The sequence below is a fragment of the Poecilia formosa genome, unplaced genomic scaffold (genome assembly GCF_000485575.1).
Source record: "Poecilia formosa unplaced genomic scaffold, Poecilia_formosa-5.1.2 Scaffold11, whole genome shotgun sequence".
Taxonomy (NCBI): Eukaryota; Metazoa; Chordata; class Actinopteri; order Cyprinodontiformes; family Poeciliidae; genus Poecilia; species Poecilia formosa.
Window position 1 is genome coordinate 4,800,115 of NW_006799950.1, and position 22,949 is coordinate 4,823,063.

The window sequence follows — 22,949 nt, forward strand, 5'->3', positions numbered from 1 at the left end:
CAACACTCGCTTCCTGTCAAATTAAGCCAAGTCGATGGCTGCTTGGGCTGATAACCGCCGCCACTGGGTGAGGTAAAGCACCACCTCAGTGTCTGCTCCCACCCACCAGACCCCGGTCCATCCTCGCATTAACGTGCGGCGCCCGTCAGGCAGCTCCAGTGTCCAGTGCCTAAAGGACAGCCACGACCACCAGGAGCCTCGGCGTTCCTCAGACAGGATGGGCCTCCTGCCACTGATCACCTCCACGCTCCTGTTCAGCTGTAAGGCTTCTCACCCACTTCTCTTCAAACAGGAGATGGTTGATCTGATCTTCACTAACCTGGTTATTTCTTTCTTTTCTCCAATGCTTCCACTCAGGGACAACTCTGAATGCGGGTAAGCATGTTCTGAAATAAATCCTATTTGGACTAAAGTTGTTGTATGAACAGACTAATATATATCCATGAGGGATCATTTTATCTTGAGTAAAGAAGGATGTTTAATATTTTGGTGTTGGTATTGAGCTTGGAGTTGATGTGCAAGAGCAGAGATACTCCTCTTTGGTCAGTGGGAACACTCAGTGGCGGTTATCGGAGTCACTGGTGGGAACTGGTTGGCGAGGATCGTCACACGCCTCTGGAGCTGCTGGCAGTGGGAGGTGGGAATCTGTTCATATCGGCCGCAGATACCGATCTGTAAGGCAGCAGGTCCAGGATGGAAGGAAAGTTTCTATTTTAACTCTGCTTTGTGTGCTCAAGGCTGGATCGGTTCTTTTGCACTTCTGATATTTAGATTTTATTTCATATGGCAGATTTCATCACTTGTTTTCTTGTAATGCAAGTGATACAGATAAACTAAGTTCACACACAAAAAAAAATCAATGTTTTGACTTACCAAATGGGTAAGTTTAAATCACTTATTTTGCAGCAGTACTGTATAAATTAGGACAAAGTAAATAATAAAATAGTACAGGGTAGAAAAAAGTCTTATTACCAGAAGAAAAATCTAATAATTTTATATAGAGCTTTGGGAAAAATTAAGAGACCACTTAAAATCATCAGTTTCTCTGATTTTACTTTTTATAGGTACATGTTTGAGTAACATGATTTTTTTTTTTCTTTTATTCCATGAACTACTGACATGTCTCTGAAATTCCAAGCAAAAATTTTGTATTTATTTGTAGAAAACAAGAAATGGTCAAAATAACAAAAAAGATGCAGTGCTTTCAGACCTCAAGCAATTTCAGGAACACAAGTTTACACTCATTTAGAAACAACAATACGAATGTTTTAACTCAGGAAGAGTTCAGGTATCAATATTTGGTGGAATAACCATGAGGTTTTCAGTGGGGTTCAGTGCAGTGACCTCTCAATTTGTTTCCAGATCTGTATAGTTTCAGCTGGTCTGTTAATCAGGTTCTGCTTGGGAAACCCAGAAGCAAACCTGAGTCCTGCACGTGCCTTGTTTCCCATCATCAGCCCTGCCAGCTCCTGCTGAATGATGCTGGGCGTGGGCCAGAATCAGTGCGCTCCGAAACGGTGCTAAGTCCCCTGAGCGACCCGTTTGTTAAACAAAGTGCTTTTCCTGCCTCCTCAAGGTTTGTTTACCGCCCCTCTCTGAGTCACAGCAGCAGCCACTCAACTCGTATGAGTGGTCTGATAGTTTGACGTCGGCGTGCCGAGGCTTTCTGCCTCCAACTATCCTCATTTCTGAATGCTTAACATTTTCCCCTTGAAGACGAGTCAAGATCAGGCTTGGTGCTGATGTCAGAATGAAAACAGGTTAAGATTAGGTGCTTATTTTCTCTCTATGTTGCACGTGGAGTTTGATGGCTGCAATCATTCGAGGAAAGAGGTGAAATCTGAACCATTTTTTTGTGTTTATTGTGAATTTTCTCTATTCCTGCAGAGTATGTCGTTTATTTAAAGTGGTTGGTTTTCTGGTACAAACACAGTTTTAAGCTTATTGCCTTTTTCTTGGTGATTTTTATCCATTCCAAATTCAGTGTTAATGTATGCTTGGTGTTATTACTGTATGCTGGAGCATCCTCCTTTTTCCATTTCACCCAAATTGTCACCATCAGCTAAAAGTACATTGGATTTCCGGAACCAATGACGCTCTAACCTGGCATTGGCAGCAGACCCTCTAGTGCGACATTGAAGTCACATTTATATTGTCATGGTCTGAGGTAGTCCCAGCCATGAACCAAACCATATCAATAAAACTGGCACCATCACATCTGATTGAAATCTGCAGCGGCCCAAATGGACAAGCCAAGTGCCTTCAGAGAAAAAGGTTTCATGGTCAGAAGAGACGAAGATTGAGCTGTTTGTGAATTGATCAAATAAACTCTCACAATAAAAGTGGTCCAATATCCAGATATCCATATTTATGGTCACAAAAGTCATGTGGTTTCCTGGAAACTGACTTTTAGGCATCTAATTGTTTATTGTTTATATGTACAGTCATATCAATAAACTAGAATATTAATGAAAAGTTATAAATGACCTACATTATGTAGGTCATTTATACAGTCTGTTTTCAAACTTTCATTTATGTAAAGAATGATGATTCGTTGCTTACAACTAATAAAAATGTTTAGCTGGCATTTATGATTAGATTATTACATCAGACCAATTTAAAAAAAATCTTTCCTAATGCAGAAATGTGGGTCTTGTGAAAAAAATAAGTAAAACCTGCATAACGATAATCTTGAAACGAGCTTTATCGGAACCCATATTCTAATTTATTGTGATTATTAGGTTTAAACTTGAGTTGTTTCAGTTGTTGATGTTGTACAGTAACTCCACTCTAAAAAAAAAAGTTATTTTGTTTCTATAAAAGCTCAGAATGAATGTTGCGATTCGTGCTGATGAAGAGGGCGTATAAACCTCTCAGCAGAAATGTTTTCTGTCTCGCTGTGACGTTGACTCCCAAAAAGAGTTGCTGACCCACTAAACCTCCCTGTCGGTGATGCAGACGTTCCCCTGTCCGTTTCTGACCATTTCCCTCCTAAAGTGAATGATCAGCTCATTCATTGGATTGACCCCCTGAAAACCTCGGCAGAAACGGGATGTAATTTAGACGAATCGGCGTAAAACATTAAACCATGTCTGCGATACACCCCCTACGCCTCCTGGAAGCCATTTAATTCCTCAAAATCAGTGTTGTCAGTGTGAGCTTCCCCCTTTTAATTTGACTTCTTTAAAGCTAATATTATTGTCAATTAAACTCTGATAATCGTTGCCTATGTCACACCCCAGCTGTAAAAATAACGAAAGTGGACCTGTCCATCGAGCCCAGTGCTGACGTGGAAAGAAACACCGACGTGGCTTTGAGATGCAAGGCCGAGGTTCTCACCTCTGGGACGGAGGCACTGAATCGTGTGTACACCGTATACAAAGGTGACAGTGTAATCTACAACAAGACAACCAGCTCCTCTGAGGATTTGCTCTACCGCCTGCCTCAGGCCAGAGTCTCCAACAATGGCAAGTACAAGTGCGCGATAACCATCATGGGAAAGGCGAAGACCAGCGAAGCTGCAACACTCACAGTGACAGGTGAGTCTGTTTTCACCTGAGGATGTTTAACAGGTACGCTCTGTGTTTGAGAAAATAAAACATTGTGACAATAAATACATTGGTGAAAATGGAGAAATCAGTTTTTCTCAGAGATTGAATCTATAATAGGTCATGTTGACATGAAATATGAATATTATGCTATTATTATTATTATTAGTATTACTGTTCAAAACAATAAGATCAGTCGCCCCTTTAGAAATATCGTCACTGAGAAAAGCGTTCAACATTTATTTTCCACACTGTACATTGAAGAAAAAGCTATCTGTGGTTTGATTGGAAGTTATTTAACACTTGGAGGAAAGGGTCTGTTTCCGTTTTTGGTTTGCATCAAATCTCACTCATGTTTTTCTATGTTCACTGGTTTCCAGGCATGTCAACGCCTGTTCTCCGCATCAACAAAGCAAATATCACTGAGGGGGAATCAGTAACAGCCACATGTTTAGCACAAGGAGAGACAGGTTCCCTTTTGTTCAGCTTCCACGATAACTCCAAGGAAGTCGAAAATGGAGTGTGGGTGACCTCCAGCAGACTCACGTTTGTCCCTAAAGGCGTTGGGAACCACAACATTCACTGCTCCTACCTTGTCTTAAACATGCCATACCCATCTAAGTCGCAACAGAGCAACACAGTCACTCTTACCGTTGAAGGTACATTAGATTTGTTCATTGGTCAATTCTTCCAAGTCTCAACACACCTCATGATTTATGGGTTTTCCTCCACAGAACTTTCCATCGAACCAGTCCTGAAGATTTCCCCTCAGGACAATGTCTACGAAGGTGACACTCTCAACATCACTTGCTCGGTTAGTAATTCTACGAAGGGCTACCAAGCAGGAGAGCTCTTCCTGAGTCAGGACACCGAACTGCTCGAGAGTGGAGAAACATATATCCATGTTAACTGGACTGCACATGCAAGAACCCCAGTCCTTACCATTAGATGCCAGCTGGATCTAGGAGATGTAGAAAAAGTCGTCAGCAAGACGGTTTCAGTGAGGGGTGAGCAGACGCAGAAAGAACGATGTTACTGCATGAAATCCTTTCTGACTTTTTGCTATATTCATCATATTCTGATTGAGATTATTTCACTTCTCTGAGACCCTTCCACATATCACGATGTTTTCAGCGACTGCACGATAAATTGTTCGTTCTCAATCCATCCACAGAGCTGTTCTCCGTGCCCACTCTCAGGGTGTCTGCTGTCGAAGTCTTCCAAGAAGACGAAATTAGTCTCACATGCAGAAGTGAGAAACTGTCTTATGACAGACTTGAAGGAGAATCCCTCATTTACAGCCTTGAACCTTTTGACTACCAAATGGTTCGGAAAGGGAATGGAGTATTTGTTGGCAAAGCCAAGACAATTGATTTCAACTATACATGTACAGCTGCTGCAAAGGGCATCAAGAAGAAGAGCAACGTGCTGACAATTCATCCTAAAGGTGAGCACATCTCTGACAAAAACAGCAGCTTCACGTTTGGTTTTTGATGTTACATACCATATTTGGTCTTCATCTGTATTCTTTATAAATAATCATGTGGCGGAAGCTGTGGTGTTTGGGTTTGTTCGTTTTCGGTTCAGTTTGCAATTATTTTATGATGTGATGAGTGCCGGGTCATTCTTAATTAAAACCATAGAATATAATAGCAGTGTATGATTCAGATATGCCGTTTGATAAATCACTTTATTCTAGATGAATATAACATGAACTGGTTGCATAAATTTATCTCAGCCTTTACCATATCAATATTTCTTCTCCATTTATGTTTATTTCTTCAAATACTTTGACTTTGAAGGCTTTGCTGATGCCATTTCTTGACTTTTCTCAGTAGATTTACTCATTAGCCCCTGTTAAAAACTACATAGTTTGTTGTTTCTGCTACTTTTTGATGCTGCTTTGGGGTTAGTGTGAGGTGTTTAATATTTCCTCATAGGTCTGTGCAATATTTAGAAATAATGCGAAATACAAAAGGTTGATAAATTTATATTACTAATAATGTACTAATTTCAACTGCTGTCCCACTGAGTTGGTAAAGAAAGTGCTCTTTAACCTGTCTGTCACTAGAGGACCCAAATTTGGGTCCTCTGTGAATGACAACCTGTGAACAACAGGTTAAAGATACTTTGTTTAAAGACACCCATCAGTTATATTTTTTGCTTCTTCCTTGTATTTGTATTTTCTGAACTAAACGTTTTGAATTGCTTTTCAATTACCTTAGGCTCGATTTTAATTTTTCTATGTCTCTCCTTTTTAGTTCCCGTCTCGACTCCAAAGATCTGGGTCTCTGGCAGTGCAGTCCTTGGGAAGAGAGTTGCAATCTTCTGTCTGTCGGACACAGGCACCCCACCCATTACATACACCCTGTGGAAGGCTAGCAAACAAAACCAAATTGCCGTTGTTCATGAGTTCAATAAAGCTGCTAACTTTACAGTCGTCATCAATGAAACTGGAAGACTAAACCACTACCTCTGCACAGCAAGTAATGGGGACAGGACGCCTGGACTAAGTGACAAACTCCAAACAGCTGTCATTGGTAAATATCAAAATCTGAATTAAAGAATAGCACATTTATTTGGCTAATATTGTTTTGTACGAAACCCAGCCTGCTTTGCAGAATATTCTCAAGGACAGGAGTGCTTCAGTTCTCATGAGATCAAATATGTTCTGTCCCACAACGGTGCCACCATCTTGCTTTACCACTGGGTTGGGTTCCCTGGTGACAGAAAATGTGTTTGGGTCTCATTTTTAACCACAAACCTTTTCTTTGTAACATTTTTGACAACTCTGTGTGTTTCCAGTAAATGACATGGACTATAACTCGAGATTATAACACAACACATGTATATTTGTTTTCTTTTTTTTTCTTGCCTCTAGAGCCAATGACCACCGCCTCTCTGATGGTCGTTCCTGACGTCGGCGACATTTCCGAAGGACATTCGGTCATCCTCATTTGTTCTTTCTTGGGCACGCCACCTGTAACAGTGAAGTGGTTCCGGGACAGTGATGATCTGAATCCACTGGACACCACGACCACTAATTCTAACAACACAAACTACGAATTCATTGCGAACAAGGAGCACACCGACAGTTACTACTGCCGGGCTGAGAACCGAGCCAACTCTGTTAAAAGTAATAAAATCAACGTAGTAGGTGAGTCTGATTTCTGTAAACCACCTCGTCTTTCCTCATTCTATCCTCTAAATAAAAGTAAAACTAGGGACTTTATTAGATATTTGGTCTGATCTGTTAGTATGTTCTACCTTTTAATGAGCACAAAAGATTGTGCCATGTTTTGTTATTTTTATTCTAGAAGTGTAATCATCATCCAGTTGGCCTGTCACAATAAGCAGTAAATGAATTAGTCACATGTAAAATTAAAAAGAGCTCAACAATTTCCATTTTCATTATTTATCTTCTTTCTCTTTTCTCGCTCTCTTCTCAGTTTGGTGCATTGGTCTCAACTAGCCCATTTCTGAAGGATTATTTTGTTTGCAGAGACTTCATAATTCATTTTATTTGTTGTTTAGTTTATTTATTTTGGATATTTCAAATATCTTCCAGTAGAAGTGTTAAATGTTTGTTAGAATTTAAAGTTTATTGATCTCTTAATGTGTTGTTGCATTATTATTCCTTTCCCTGAAAAATGGTCTCAAAGTGATAATTTTCTCATTTATCGCAATAACCTCTGGGACAATTTATCGTCCAGCAAAATTTGTAATCCTGACAAACCTAGTTCATGAGTCTTTCTGAGTTTTAAAAAAAAAAATCACTTGAATTTTGATATTTCAGGATTAAGCCTAATAAATCAACGCATTCTCTAGAATCTGATAGCAGCAATTCTCTGTCAGCATTTTCTGGAACAGAACTGGGATTTGTTCAGACTTTGAAATAGCAAAGCAGACCCAGAACATTACACTGCCAGCATGTTGCACTGTGTGCATGATGTTGTTTTTACAGAAATGCTCCATTCGTTTTATACTAGATGTAACATAAAACACATTTCCCCAAATGTTCCCCTTTTTTCTCATTAGTCCACAGGATATTTCCCCCAGAAGTTTTTGGGATGCTTTTCTGGCAAATGTGAGAAGGGCTTTGCGTTGTTTTTGATCAGCAGCGTTTGTGGCCTTGAAACTCTCCTGTCGATGACCTTTTTGCACAGTTTGTCTTTCTTCTAGTTGAATTATGAACACTGAAGTTTGAAGTTTGGTCTGCGGTGCTCCAGATCTCTTTTGTGACCCCCAGGATTAGTTGTTGATGCTTTCTTGGAATAATGTTGGTTGGCGAGTGTTTCATGTTTTCTTCTTTTGTGAATAAATGTTCTCACTGTTGTTCACTTGACTCCCAAAGTCAGAGATGTTTTTAGCCTTTGTCATGTTAAGTCAGGACCCGTTTCAGTGATTTCTTGATTTTATTTTGCAATGAAATTTTTACAAGTCTATTTTACAAATCTACCAGTCCATAAAACATTTACATTCCTCTTCAATCTCAGAAACTGACACACACTTGCTTTATGAAAGATCTGGTGGTGAATCACACCTGCAAAGGGGGAAAAAATAGTAGAAATAAAAAAAATGAAATAAAACAAAAACAAATTAATTTTCTACAGAGCTTGCTGAAATAAAAATAATCAATAGTTTTTCAAGTCTTTTCTTTCTGATATCTTTTGTTTTTCCTCTCCTTAAAACTCTTATTTTTGCTGCAATGCTCTTCAAGTAACATTTAGATCCCTTCTGACTGATACCTCAGTCCATTTCTGTCATTTGTTTTCTTAAATTGGCGACTTTGGAAACTTTAACTCGTGTCATTTGCTCTTTATTTGTCTATTTATTCCTATCCACCAAAATCCGCTGATAAACATGTAGATATTTGTAAATTTAATAAAACGATCAGAAATGTCCTAACCTCCCTGTACTAATATTTTTTCTCTAAAACTAGCAAAAAACATAATAATTATAAAATTTTAAATCTTTCTTCATATCCTCATTTCTTATCTCATGTTTCTTTTTGTCCTTTGTGTCTCTCTTTGCAGTCGGCATGGCGATGTGGAAGAAATTACTGATTCCTGGGACCATAATACTGGTGGTGTTCTCACTGGTGATGGTGGGCTTTATTCTGTTCACAAGATCCAGGAGAGGTAGAGACATCTACAGTCCTCCAGACACTCAGGCCGCTTACATCTTTAAATAAAAACCAGCCTCCCTCCTCCTGCTGCCTCCCCCTCTCTTCTGACTGATCGTTTCTTATTGTAGGAAAAAGAGAAAGAGCTGCTGAATTGTCAGTGTGAGTTGGCTTTGACTTTTCGCTTCTCCTGAATGTGCTGGATGTTTTAGGAGCTGGTGAAGGGTGTTCAGATTTATCAGGTGGTTCAGACGATGCGGCAGAGTTTGGATGCGGCGGGTTATGGGAAGCACTTGGCGTGTTTTGCATGTTTGTAGACAGAAACACAATTTGTTCTTTCAACATTATATTCCTTGTTCCGGTAGTTCATATTTATAGGGAGCCAAATGGATTTGAGTTTCAAGAAATAAATTGTTGTCCTGCAGGGTATCAGAAATGATTTGGTATTTATTTACCTTTTAAACAAAGCTCCAAAGATTAATTGTTTCATGATAAACTACAGAACAGAAACCATGAAATAAGTAGATAAATAATCACTTAGATTTGCATAGAAGAAACATTTTCAGGAATTGCATCTTGTTAATTCTGTAATAATAATAATAATAATAATAATAATAATAATAATCTTGAAATCTCAAATGAGTTTTATGGATTTTTTAAAAATGTATTTACTGAATGATGAGACTTTTGCTTTAATTAGTAAACATAGTTTTTTTTTCCTCATTTTACTATTACGCATGAATTGATGCTATCAGACCATTGCTAAATAAATATTAACCAAAGAAAACAAAGTTCTAGTTCTGCGGTTGGCTACATCACTGAATCAGTTCGCACGTCGTGAACATTTTACGCTGATTTGTTGCTTTTACTTGAGTCACTTCCTGCTTCAGGTCCTTTCTTGTCAAGTTGTTATTTGTCGCAGTTATGTTTGTCTTATTGGAACATTGTTCTGGAGTCAGTTTAGAGTAAAGGTAAATTAATACTGATGCATTTTTTTCTTCCACGACTTATGAATAAGTGAAAAATGTGGGCAGAAACCACAGTCGCACGATTACAATGTCTACTACATGCAAAACACCTCGTGTAGTTTCTTTAGTGTTTATCTGACGTCACGTTTGCCTGCAGCTGACTTTATTTTCACCATTTCTCAGAAAGCCTGCGAGCCCTAAATCAGATGACTCTTTAACAGTGGCTCTAACCCACGACACAGAGGTTTATAATGCAGCCACAGGTAGCTTGGTTTTTACCGTCCTCCTGTGTGTTGCTTACAGGCCCCATCAGTATTTATCACCTAACAAGCCATTATCCCACCCTAAACACTCATCACACTGTGTTGTAACACCTTTACTCACAGCAATAATCCATGCTCTGGCCTGCATGCATGAAGAGGTCAGATCAGGATGACCTTGTTGTTGCCTGTGCTTCCTTTGAGTGGCAGATTTCTTGTTTTTTTTTTGTTTTGTTTTTTTTGTGCATGCTCAGCATGTTTATCATTGAGGACAAAATTATTATTAACCCCCCTGTGTGATTTGATGTTTCACAAAATGTTCCTAGGTGCTGATCCTTGCTCTCAACAGAGCAAGAATCAGTTTTCTTTGGATAGCGCTGTTATTTATTTGTATTTGCATAAAATAACCAAGCCATTTTAGGGAAAAAATGCAGGGGTCAATATTGTTAGCCCTCTAATAACTGACCTTTTTATTAAGGCAGCTTTAATGCACACCAGTGGTTTGAACTGAGATTTATCCTCTAACCTTTAATCCTTCATTACGGATTTCAGCTTTCATTTAGGAATGCATCATATCAAAAACAACAACACAAAAATCTCTTTAAATTGGAGATGAACATAATGGAAGGAAGGAGAGACCTTTAACCTAAAGAATATACCCTCCCCACAGTGGAACACGTTAGAGGGAGTATCATGCTGTGGTGAAGCTTTAGCACAGCTGCACTTTGAAATCTCTTCTTGCTTGAAGGAAATCAGAATAAACAACCCTAGATGAAGAATTTGAAAAGAGCAAAAAAAAAAAAACCCTGAAGAAGTCAGCAGTAAAACAGGCGTCGCTCCTGGTGAAGAGCTGCATTCACCAAACATTTCTGACTGATGTGCAGCCAGCATAGAAAATCTGGAGTGAACTGAAGCCAAAGCTCCGTTCCAGATCAGAGAGAGGAGAACGAGATCTAATTGATCAGGGAACTTGTCAGATTGTTGAAAAGTACAACAAATTACTTCTGGTTTTTATCCAATAACAAATAAATACAGATAAATAACTGGAACAGGAGGGTAATATTTTTGGCCCATGTGTTGTTGTTTTTTTTTTGAGTGAATAATGTAAACATCCCAAATGAAAATCAGATGTTTGAAAAAAGCAGGGGCGTCTGATAAATTCTGTCCTTAAATGTGTGATAAATCTCCTTGTCCTCGTATTTTTATTTATTTTATTTGTTTTTGCCTTTGCATGTCGTGTTATGCTTGAGCATGAGTCACAGCAGCATTAGCAATGAGACACAGTTTGTTTTCGGTGTATCCGCAAGAAGGGAAGTTACTTTTCTCTCATTTTCTGCAACCTGCTTAGAGCAGCCATTATCCTCTTGTTCCAGACGCAGCGTCGTTCTATGATGACAAGGAGGGGAGAGTGACCAATGGGACGCGAGGTAGCGTTGCATCGCTTCCTGCAGACATCAGCAACAGGAGCAGCTACAGTATCCCAGCAACAGTGTAGAGGCAGAGTGCTCTATTTTTAAAGAAAACCAAACTCTGAAAGACTTACGAGACAAACACAGGAGACAGAAACACTTTCCTGATGTTTACGACATTTTGGAGGAAGTGGACAATATTTTGTTTCCCTGCAAAATGGAGGGCCCCATTTTTTGTTTTGTTTTGTTTTTTCTTTGTTTTTTTTAAGAACAAGAAATAAACTAGGGACCACTGCTCCCTCTCCCCTCCTCTTTCAGTCATTGTCCTAACAATCGTTTTTTGACCTTTGTGTCGTTTTTCCGTGTGACTGCATGCCCGTTTCTTGTTTCATCTGTTCATCTAATCTACATGAAGTAAACCTGATAACACTGATCTGTATATATTATAACAGGAAATGTGTGTATATAATTTTGGTTAATTACTGGACTGATGACGGAGAGCAGTTCTGTAGAATAAAGGTGTTTATTTTATTTAGAGGTGTGTCTCAACCGTTCATTCATTTCTCCCGCTTTTGAACGACACCTGAATTGCTGAAATATGTTGTTAAACACTGGCAGTCAGAAGTTTACATGCACTAATCATAGGTTTTGGGGCTACTGTTGATACATAAAATATAAAATAGGAAGTTTTTTTTCTATACATTACAGAAACAGGCTGGGACATGTGATACACAAAACCAAGCGACATTCATTTAGATGTCCCTTATGGAGCTCCACATGATTTATTTTTGTTAACCTTCCAGTTCCTGGTTTAATTATCCTGACCACTATTCTTGACATTGACAGGATTATAGAACTTGTTGGTTTTCAGGGTGGATATGATCACATTTTGACAGAGATGATGTCATTTCTTCAGGACTGCCATTCAGAGTGAGTCTAAAATTTCAACCTGGCCTACAGAGTGCTATCAAGAGAGCAGACTTGGCTTCCACACCTTCGTAGCTAATCACATGGACAAGTCGGAGCTCTTCTTGATTGGGCAAGAAAAATGATGCTGCTTGGTTACAATGAGAAGACTTACGTTTGGGGCAGTCAAAGTAAAGATTTCAAACCAAACAACTCTGTGCCTGATGTCAAGCGTGGCGGTGGTTGTGTCATGGTGTGGGTTTGTTTTTCTGGCAGTGGTACAGGTACATTAACAACCTGGGTAGAATAACGAAGAGAAAAGTCACATCATCAGCTTGACGGTGGAAAGCAGGACCGGTTTAGGTGATCGAACAGGACAATTATCCCAAGTATATATCAAAGTGCTGCTGGGATATATAAAACAGGCTAATATTTAGCTTGAAAAAATGCTCTCAGCCTCAGCCTTAATTAAAAAAAAACATGAGCAGCATTACTATTTTGATTGAGGGTGTTTCCACAATTCAAAAGTATGCACCTAATTGTTGTTCCATAATAAAATAATTAAATCTGTGAGGCGACCCTGAACAAAGACTAGTTCAAATGCATCATTGTAACTGTGACATTCATGCCAGTCATGTGTTTATATAAACCTCTGACTGAACTGTGACATATCTGACATATGACCTTGCAGGCTTGGTTTTATCGAAGTCCTGAGGCAAGAGCGACTGCATACCATGAAGTCAGTTTGCTTCCTGAAAGCTAAATGCTCTGCAGAGACTTCCTTGAAATGGTGGAACAATGGAGTCTCTGATTTGCTTCCCATGCTGGCATGAAGAGCTCTGCTGCGCTGATCACACTGCTGGTATTTTGGTGGGTTGGGTTTGTTTTGTTCCAGGCCAGGCGAGTTTGAATGCACTCAGCAGGGGCAGGAAATTATTCACATAAGCCTCGATTGAGCCGCGTATGAGATTACATTACCAACTGGGGAAGTTGTTTTTGCCAGAATCTGCGGCACAGTCGCTCTTAAATTAACAGACTATTGTGAACAACTCAGCTGAGTTTCTGAGGGTTTCTGTGTTCAGCAATTAAGGATGTGAAACCTTTTTTTTGTTTTTTTGTTACAGTAACTTAGAGGGTCATAGTGACATGGAACGCCACAGAAAGTTTCTCCTTGCTTTTAGCAAAGAATATATGCCAGATTAAGAATACATTTAAAGGACACATGGAAAAAATGTTAGTGTGTTTATGGGAATTTGTGAAAATTATTTCAGGAGTGCATTCGTCTAATCACATTGTCCAGTTGAATCTATCTCAGTTTATCGATCTTGCTTTGTGCTCTAGTTGATGCTCATATTGGAACTTAAAGCTGCAGTATGTAAGTTTTATAAAAAAAAGAAATATATATATATATTTTACATATTTGCTGAAACTGTCACTATGTTGTGACAGTATGAGACAGATAATCTGAGAAAATAAAAAATATCTGCCTTCTCCCAGTGCTAACTGGAAACAACCAGTCAGAGATAGAAGGAGGGTCTTAGTGCTGTCCATCATGTATGCGTTGCTTACCTAACACCTTCCCTCTCCCTTTGCATTTTTCTCAAGAGGTTGTCTTTTCAACTCACAATTCGTTTGTGCTCGGTCTCATTTTACCCACCATGTCCAACTTTGCATTACAGGTTAATATCAATAATATCCGGGTTAAGTTATCCTAGCTTGGCAGCTAGCAGCCTCTCAACTCCTCACAATCTCTATAAGTGAAGGATGGGACCCCGGTGCAGAGCAGATGGAAATTTCCTTTTAACAAGGGAAAAAAACAACAAAAACAAACTAATAATCTGCACAGGAGAAAGTTGAGGCAATCAGACAGGAAAACAACAAAGGAACTGCACCGCAAGGAGACCAGCATGGAGAAAAAACAGAGCACAGAAAACAGGATAATCTGGTAAGGAGGTGAGAAAACTGTTCAGGTTACAACTACCAGGAGGGAGAGTGAGAGACATGAGAATCATGTGTGACTAATAAGAAGAAGGAAGGGCAGCTGGAACAACAAGAACTTCAGCAGGGAACTAAAGCAAATAACACAGAAATAACTATAGAGGCTAATAAAAAAGGACACTGTGGGATTTTACCAAAACAAACCTGATTAAAGCTAACACATAATCAAAAATAAATACAGACAAAACAAGAAAGAACTGAGATTCTCAAGACATGAAGTCTGCAATAGAGGGGGCGATGACAAAAACACACTAAAGATGACAAAGGAGGAAAGAGTGCATAAGAATGCGATGATGATGATGAGAATGAACACTGCAAAGGAGAGGATGGTGTTAGTGATTGAGACAATGATGGAGACATTAGAGAGGTTGCAGCAGATGGACGATGGATGGTCCAGACGTCGGTTCTGGAGGAGGCCTGCAATCACTCTCTGAAGGTTACAGTTTCATTTCTTTTGTTTTTTGTTGTGGAAGCTCCAAAGAGTCTCCATGGGGAGCGCAGAGCGCAGCTCAGGCTGCGTAGGCACCGGAGGACCGACGGGAACTTTGCGGTGATGACTTGTACCGGGCCGAGCTGAGACCTTGACCCATCTGCTTTCCTTATTTGTGTTTAAAAGTTTGAAAAATTTGTTTAGTGGATTTTCTTTTCTTTTCTTTTCCTTTTTTATTTTTTTATTTTTTTATTTTTTGCATGCTGGGAAAGTTTCCAGAAATTGCTTTTGATATAATTTCGCCCCTTGAGGTTTAAATTGTAAATTATAGTTTTGTCTTAACTTAATCTGTTTGGTCTGTGTTTAACAGTGAGAGTGGACAGAACTCCAGAGAGCGTATGGAGCAGCAGGAAACCTGAAGCAGGTGAGACAGAACTGCAGCACCATTACCATCGTGGGGTTCATACATTTCTTTCAAATCATTTGTTAAAAGAACTAAAGAATTTTACATTTAGTCATTAGTCATCAGCCTTACAAAAAGACAGATCTATTTTCATTTGAAAGAGAATTGTGGATGTGATTAGCAATTGTTATTTAGAGACAATTATTGAACATTAGTGGTTGTTTGATGCCTATGTTTGTATTTTTTATTCCGTCTTTCTTCCTGTGTTTCTTTTCCATGTTGTTTAGGTATGAAAATAACAGAAGCGTCCTTCAATAATGACATTAGTTACTAACTGCATCAGCTAAATTTACAATTGAGTAAATTGAGAAGCCAAGGCAGAAGCATTTCATACATTTTGATTGAAAACTGACATAAACTCTCGCGGATTGACAAATAGACACTTGTTGTTTTCATATCTGAGATAGTTCCAATTGCTGCCTTTCTTGTCTTTACTTTACTGAAAGACCATATTTTCATCTGGTTTTCTCTGGACTCCGTTTTATTCTGACTTATTGTCTTCAGGAAAGTCGTTCGTCCCTGCTGAAACTGCTTTATTTGTTTCGCTAACGTCTCTTGTGGTCTCATGTGGCTGATAAGGCCTTTCATCCTGGTGCTGGCAGAGATTTGTGGTGGTTTTGAATTTTTGTAAATGCCTCCACAGAAAAGGATTCTGTGGCCTTTCAGAGTCACTGTCTTTGGGGTGTTAAAGTGGCAGGAATTTCACTTGCTCGGATTGACATAGCTGCCTATCTATTTGTGTGGATGTGGGGTGCTAGAGAATGAAGAGATTTTGAAATGTCGCGTTATTGCGTTGACGTGAATTTTTCTCATGCAGAAACTGACGACGATCTCAGCACGTTGTCCAACGAGCCAGAGGTGGAGTACACGGAGGTGGTGCATCCGCGCTCATCAGATCCTGCTAAAAGTAATACACAAAAACCTAAACTCTTCTCTGCGTGAAGCCTCAGCTCGTCTGCTCTTTTTGTTACCCAGAGCTTCTCCCTTTTCTGGACAAATCTGCAGAACTGTGCCACATTCCTTAGACGCTGATAAGACAGGGCAAGACTTCCTGGGAGGGGCCTAATTACACTTAATTGATACACCTCATTGCTGACATGGATAGCTGATGGGATTTCCAGCACTGTTGCAGCAGTTGTAAACAGGAAGGGTTGAGCTAATTGCAGAGAAGGTTTTGATGTTCGTTCCTTCATTGTCATGGCCTCGTGCTCTGGATCCCATCGGGGTGAAGACAGTGGCAAGACCCTCCTATTTTTAGGACGCTGTTTATGATATTTCAAACAGACAGTATCTGCTCAAATTTTTTCCTTTGATGCTTAGACTGCCTGTTTTTGTCTCTTCCACGAACAGACCCTCTTAGAAAAGGCACAGACACAGTTTACAGCGAGCTCCAAAACTCTCCACACGGTGAGTTCGCCTCCACTAACACCCTTTTATTGACAATGTCTTAAATTGTTCTGGTTTGAATACTGAGTGACTTTTGTTCATCCGCCTCTGTGTTTTCTTTTTTTTTTTTTTAATTTGGATAGTTTTTATCCTAAATATTACAGAAAACCTATAATAAATTGGAACTTCTTTTTTTTTTTTAATTCGCTGTAGTTGTTCCTTGCCTTATCTTTCCAGTCTGAGAAAAATAACTGTTCAAATGCATAATTAGATCCCCAAAAGTCATTTGATCAAACCTATAAACTTCTTCTTTCTTTGTAGCCATATGAACCTTGTTGTTGCATCCCCTTAAGGCTTGATTTCTGGCTCTAAAAAGGGAAAAGAATATACAACAACAATATTTATGGCTTGAGCCTCTTTACGTTTTTACTAAACGTGACGTGGAGTCAGAGAGGTGAATTTGCACTGCAGCTCACAGGAGCAGTCTCATCCTGTTACTGCAGTCAGGAACTTCCTGTTATTATACAAGCAGACAGAAGCTGGACATGTCTATCATGTAGCCCATCAGAGACCTAATGTTTCCTGTACAAAGGAACCGTGAGGTGTTTTAGGTTGTTTTTTTTTTACCCAAGTGCGTATCAGACGTAATGTAAATACAGAGTCAGATTAGAGATATTAGGCTGGGTTTATGGGGCAGAGGTCCCTGCAGAGGGGTTCCTAATGAATCACTGATAAAAATGACTAATGGGCTGCTCTGAGGTCAGGCAGTGAGTGGGCAGGACTTTGCATGTTTAACTGGTGATGCTTTTTTTTCCTGCAGGTGCCACTGACCACCACGACTACGTGAGTAACTGGGCGTTCTTCCGAGACATTTCTTAACAATGAGTCATTGGATGGCATCTACAAGTTTTGCCCTAAAAGGCAGAATTACATGCTAAAAGTGTTTTGCCAATTTCGTTTTGTTCTGTACAGAAAAATGCCAAAAAAAATAAATAAATAAATAAAAAAGTCTCGATCCGTCCTAAGATGTATAAAAAATATTTACTTTTAGTCATTTAAAAAGATATTGTTTCTCAGGTTTCCAGAAGTATGTAATGGAAAATACAGCAAACACCCGCTGTAACGTATATAGAAGCTGATTTTTCAAAATCAACTTTTCCACATTTAGCAAAATTAAACATTAAATTAATAATATACTTAAGTAAAATATTTAGCTAAATAATTAACTAAATGAAATGTGTAACTCAGCATTTAGCTAGATTAAATTTTTAGCTACATTTATCCAGATTTATCTTAGAAATTCAAGATTGAGACAGATCATTTTAAGACCTTTTTTTTTTGTTTTGTTTTTCTTTTAGATGTCTGACATTAAATGTTTTGTGCCTTCAAGGACTATTATGCCAAACCCTTGAAGGATGGATTTCTCAATTCTTTGCTGAATAACATGAACTGCATGTCCTTCCTAAAACTTTCATTTTCAGTTTTTGTCTTCGGCCGCCTCCTGGTTGCTTTGACTCTCTGCAGCCATAAAGGGAAACTGTTGTCAAAGTTTCCAGAGATGAACAAAGGCATTTGGCGCCCAGGCTTCCTTTCCTATCAGTTGTTCAGATCAGCACTTTGCTCCAGTCAAATTAGTGCCAAGCCCATCCCGACCAACATGCAGCCTCACTGTGTGCTGCTGCTGCCCTTACATGGCATTGAAGGCAGCAAAATGGGAGCAACTGGACATAATAAACAGTGCATGCATCTTCTTCTTTAAAGATGCTGTTTGGTCTGATTGCTTAAGATTTCATGCTTGCGTTTTATAGGTGTATTCACCAGTAAAAAAAAAAAAAAAAAAAGAGATCGAATCCTTGTTTATAGCTTATTTTGGTTATGATGCGGTTTTAAATTTGAGTTTGCTGACTTTGCATTACGTGTCCGCAGGGTTCAGTAAAGTACGTTGACCTGAATGGAGACCAGCAACCTAGGATCACGCAGCACAGTCCTAAAGATATCAGCTACTCAGATCTGCCGATGCCTGTGGATTGAAGATGAGTGCTGTCTTTACTCACTTCATGGGCTGTAATGTTTTTTCTTTCTCCCTTACGCTTCATGTCCACGCTTTTCTGTTTCTTTAAAACACTTCACCACTTACTTTCAGTCATATTACTGACTGCTGGATTGCTGTAAATATTTTTCACTTTAATAAAAGCCTTTTAAGCCAACACATTACATCTTCATGTGTGATTTAACAACAAGAGACGATGATCCTATAAAAAGCTTTGAAAATAAATGACCACGGAAAAGAACTTTTTGCTGTTTCTTGACATACTTACATTTTAATATCAGACAAAGATATAAAAATACAAATATGCGTTTTGATATTATCGTTTCATTTACAATAATAAAAAATATCACTGGCCTGTCATTTCAATGATTAACTACATTGTTTTGACGAGTTTAAGCTACACCCATGCCACAGGCATAAAGTTGGCCACAAGATCTGAAAGGAAACACATAATGCTTCTGTCTAAACAACTTCAAGAAGAGATGAGAACATTGAATCCCTCTGGGTTTCAGCGTCATTTCTAAGGCTTTTGCCAAACCACACCAAGTGTCGTCGTCCACAAATGGAGAAAACATGGAAAATTGGTGCAACTTCCTGGGAGTGGCCAGCCCACTGACATTACTCAGAGCGCATCAGTGATTCGTCCAGGTGGTCAGACAATGTCGAACATCTGAAACACTGCAGGCTTCCCGTCCTTCATGAGTCAACAACAGCAAAGAGACTGCATAAAAACACTACTGATCAAAAAGCAACACAAAGGTCAGTCTTATTTTGCTAAAGAAAACTTAACGATCCCCAACACTTTTGGATAATCTTTTATGTTTAATGTTTGGTTTCCATTTGGTGAAAACTTGTTTGATAATCTGTAAAATGGAAGAATGACAACAAATTAAAAAAAAATGTAAAGGGGAGAACTGTTTTCTTAGCATTGTATGGACTCCTTGTAAATATTTTGTGTGTGGTACAAATTTACTGAGCAGTTTAAAAAGCAGGAAAGGGAGCAGAGGGAGAAGGGAAGGCATGAACTAAGTGATTTTTATTAATTAATAGTCTAAGGTTTGTTGCAAAACTCTTGAAAAATATTTACTTCGACAAAACAGCGTTTCTAGTTATTCACCAGTAGAGGGCGCCATTGTACTAAATCTCGGCCTGCATTTCTCTCTCTGCTTTCAAGGTTCGTGTTTTGTTCCTGGTCTGAGTCCATCCTGTGGCAGAACAACACAATACGCTAAAGGGCGTGAACACTTCTGAGTATGACATAAATCTTGTCATTTTATAAGTTGAAAAGTTAGAAGAAATCACTAACTTTAATTTGATAACCATTTTTAATAGAATCTACTGGGGTTTATATGTACTTCAAGAAAATATAAAGTGCCTTACATTCCTCTATTCTCCTCATTTATAGACTAAGTGCACTATAATGCAGATTTTTTTACTATTATATAATTTACTTAGTGTTACTTAGCCTTTTCTTGATCTTGTTGCACCTTGATTTTTTATTTATTTATTTATTTATTTTTTTTGTTGAAACAAACTGACAGTTTGTTACAACCCACACAGTGTGAGTGCGGGGTGCTTTTCATTTAAGCTGTAGCTAAGTGTGACGTGTTAGAAAGTTCAGTTTTTTAAACAGCTGTTTTCTTTAAATCGTCTCTAATGATCCCACTAAGAGCTCTGGCTGCTTGTCACAAAGACAAAGCGAAGCAGCCAAAACGGGAAATGGGCCCCTGAGGGGTTGGAGGCTGTCTGGCAGGTTTAAAAGAGGAATGAGTAACCAAAATTCAGAACCAGAAGTACACCTCATCACTTCATCAGATGTTTGGTAGGTGAATTATCGTTCCTGTTTTCTACACCACGTTTGTCCTTTATTTATATGCAATAACATTGATTGTACTTTGGCACTGTTTAAATGAACACAAATTAATTTAGGTGGGATATGTTTGACAGAAGTATTCCAGCAATAAAATCCCTGAGTCTGATGAAACCGTTTTCTTTTCCTGGCTTCCATCCATCCATTGTCTACACCCACTTATCCTTGGAAGAGGTTGAGTTCACTCTGGACAGGTCGCCGGTCTGTTACAGGGCAAAACAGAGACACAGGACAAATAACCATGCACACACATACACACACACGCGCACACACGTACAAATTTAATCATTTATTATCCTAACCAGTATAACCAACTACCTTCCACTGTAAGAGGAAACTGGAGTTTCCACAACCATGGAAAACATGCAAACACCATGCAGGGATTCAAACCCAGGACCTTGTTGCAAACCAACTGAGCCACGGTGGAAGTATACCAGTAGAAACATCAGTGCCAGCGAGGGCTTTCATCACTTGAAGCAAGCCTGTTTGGTAGAGAAGAATGAGGCAGGGTAAACGGCTGAAGCAATTACTTAACACATTTTGGTGAGAGTGTGAAGCGAATAGAGGAAGACGCCGTCATTGCATCACTTTTTTTTTTTTTTTTACAAACCGAAGCAGAGGCCCATAGATATATTGTAAATGTGCAGTTCAACCACGACTCTGGATGAAATGAACTTGCTAAAATGAACGTGCCTGTTGACTCAAATGCAAACATGCTGGCTAGTAATCTTCTGTGTTCTGTTATTAAAAAGTGTGTTGTTTCTGCCGTGCAGTGGAAGTGACTCATACTGTTTTCAACATGTAATAAACAGCTCATCCCGAAATAAATATAACATGTTCATCAGTTTGAACACGCCGTTGGTATCAGTGTAATTCGTTAAAAACCTGCGTCACATCCGCAGAAGGGCTTCACTGACCGCTGGGGTTTATGATGACAGCAATGGCATGGCAACCGGACTTAAACTCAATTATTGCTCCTTTGCTTGCTTCTCTGCCATCACCTTTATTTAAAGCCAGAAGGCTTTAATCACAAAAGGTAGAATCTGAGTGGATGAACATAGAAGGTCAGGGATTATTCATCCAGCATGTCCTCATCAATTGTCCTGTCCTCCTGCCTCGCAGCCGTCCTGCTTATAAATAAACCTCCTGTTGCATCATCCCTTTCCCTACATATGTATGCAAAAAAAAAAGAAAAAAAGTTAATTAATAATGTATTCACATGCTGGTGAAAGCTGGAACTGTGTATCTTGGGTGTAGTTATCTGTATACAATCAACTCTGTTCAGTTTCTCTGTCCCTGTGAAGGAAAAGCATCTCCAGGGCACGATGCTGCCACCAGCTGCTCCTCCAGTTTCTCCAGTCCAGAGAAACTAAACCAAACTGCAAATGAGAATTCTTGGAGTTTCTTCCATTCCTCTGTACAGCCCAGATTTGCACATCCACAATATACATTCAGTCTACAGAGTATCCTGCCTGAGCTGTGCATCATAGCAGCTCCTCCAGAGTTACCGAGGGCCTGTCCGCATGAGCTGCTTTATTCATTCGGTTAAATTACAAACTAGTTTAACTTGTGTTTTCTGATTATGTGAACACTTTTAAAAACGTGTCAAACCTGATTTGATTCACAAAGCCAAATGTTTTGACAATCTGGCACAAGTTCAATTCATCTTTGAAGAGACTGGAAGTCCTTGGTATGTAGCCTTGTAGCCAAGATAATATAAAAGAAACAATGAGGCACTGTTCTGCTGTTGTTTATTATAGTTTTACCAACTGTGTCATTCCATCTGCAAGCACTGAGTCTGATGTCACATGTTAAAAATATTCATAATCCAGCTGAAACAAAAAAATAATAATTATTGTACAGAAATTATGTTCAAAAGATGGAGCATCCCAGCATTCTTCTGTGGGTTCTCTCATTTTACTAGGATTGCTATCTTTAATTGCAGACATGTCGCGGCCATGTGTACTGAGTGGAGGTGACCTTTACAATGTAAGTAGATAAAATGTTCAAGGACTGTTTGGATTTTTCCAGCACAAAATTTTCCTAAAGCTAAATTTGCTTCAAAAGATTGATAACTTATATGTTGAGTCCTTTAATTGTTATATTTCCAGATCACACAGTAATGACTTTCCAGGAGATTAAGCTTTCATTTAGCTTTTCTTTTTTAAAAATTGTTCTAATATTCAAGGTGAGTAATAAAGAAAAAACCAAAGCAGCCTTTCAGGTAAAAATTAATATTTGAAAGCAGAGTTGGACAAATGATCTGCAGACTGCCAATATAAGCATTAAAAACATCTTAAAACAACATCCTCAAAAAAAGATTGAACAGAATTTACATGGGGTTTTTTTTATATAGCGTAATTAACAAACAAATCAGAGATTATGGAAAATTTTTAATGCAGCAAGAATCATTGCAGCAAGACCCAGTTTTCATCGACACATGATAAAATCAAAACAAGCAATTACTTTGGGAGACTTTTGTCAAGCGCAAAAGTAAAGGTATACAATCAGCAAAATGCCAAAAGCATTCACATTA

At 38.9% G+C, this 22,949-nt stretch overlaps 1 protein-coding gene across 7 annotated transcripts; it reads left to right on the forward strand.

Annotated features, from left to right (window-relative positions):
* Positions 1 to 41: 41 nt before the first annotated feature.
* On the forward strand, positions 42 to 18,702 carry pecam1b (platelet and endothelial cell adhesion molecule 1b). Of its 7 annotated transcripts, XM_007545028.2 has the most exons (14): positions 42 to 260; positions 358 to 375; positions 3,243 to 3,539; positions 3,929 to 4,207; positions 4,283 to 4,555; positions 4,723 to 4,995; positions 5,810 to 6,088; positions 6,430 to 6,705; positions 8,585 to 8,689; positions 15,015 to 15,068; positions 15,925 to 16,014; positions 16,458 to 16,514; positions 17,314 to 17,336; positions 18,420 to 18,702. In XM_007545028.2, the coding sequence occupies exons 1-14, from the start codon at positions 218 to 220 to the stop codon at positions 18,522 to 18,524; spliced, it is 2,172 nt and encodes a 723-aa protein (XP_007545090.1). In that variant the 5' UTR covers positions 42 to 217; the 3' UTR covers positions 18,525 to 18,702. The 7 variants fall into 7 exon arrangements, with proteins under 7 accessions (XP_007545090.1, XP_007545096.1, XP_007545103.1 ...); XM_007545041.2 differs by lacking the exons at positions 15,015 to 15,068; positions 15,925 to 16,014; positions 16,458 to 16,514; positions 17,314 to 17,336; positions 18,420 to 18,702 and adding exons at positions 8,805 to 8,835; positions 9,825 to 9,904; positions 11,275 to 11,847 and having other exon boundaries at positions 44 to 260; XM_007545051.2 differs by lacking the exons at positions 15,015 to 15,068; positions 15,925 to 16,014; positions 16,458 to 16,514; positions 17,314 to 17,336; positions 18,420 to 18,702 and adding exons at positions 8,805 to 8,835; positions 9,829 to 9,904; positions 11,275 to 11,361 and having other exon boundaries at positions 46 to 260.
* Positions 18,703 to 22,949: the final 4,247 nt, after the last annotated feature.

Bases quoted from the DNA above. Each gene is read 5' to 3' on its own strand.
- pecam1b (XM_007545028.2), top strand. From the start codon at position 218: ATGGGCCTCCTGCCACTGATCACCTCCACGCTCCTGTTCAGCT. The intron at 3,540-3,928 runs GTGAGTCTGTTT...ACTGGTTTCCAG, and splicing joins TGCAACACTCACAGTGACAG to GCATGTCAACGCCTGTTCTC. The intron at 4,556-4,722 runs GTGAGCAGACGC...ATCCATCCACAG, and splicing joins CAAGACGGTTTCAGTGAGGG to AGCTGTTCTCCGTGCCCACT.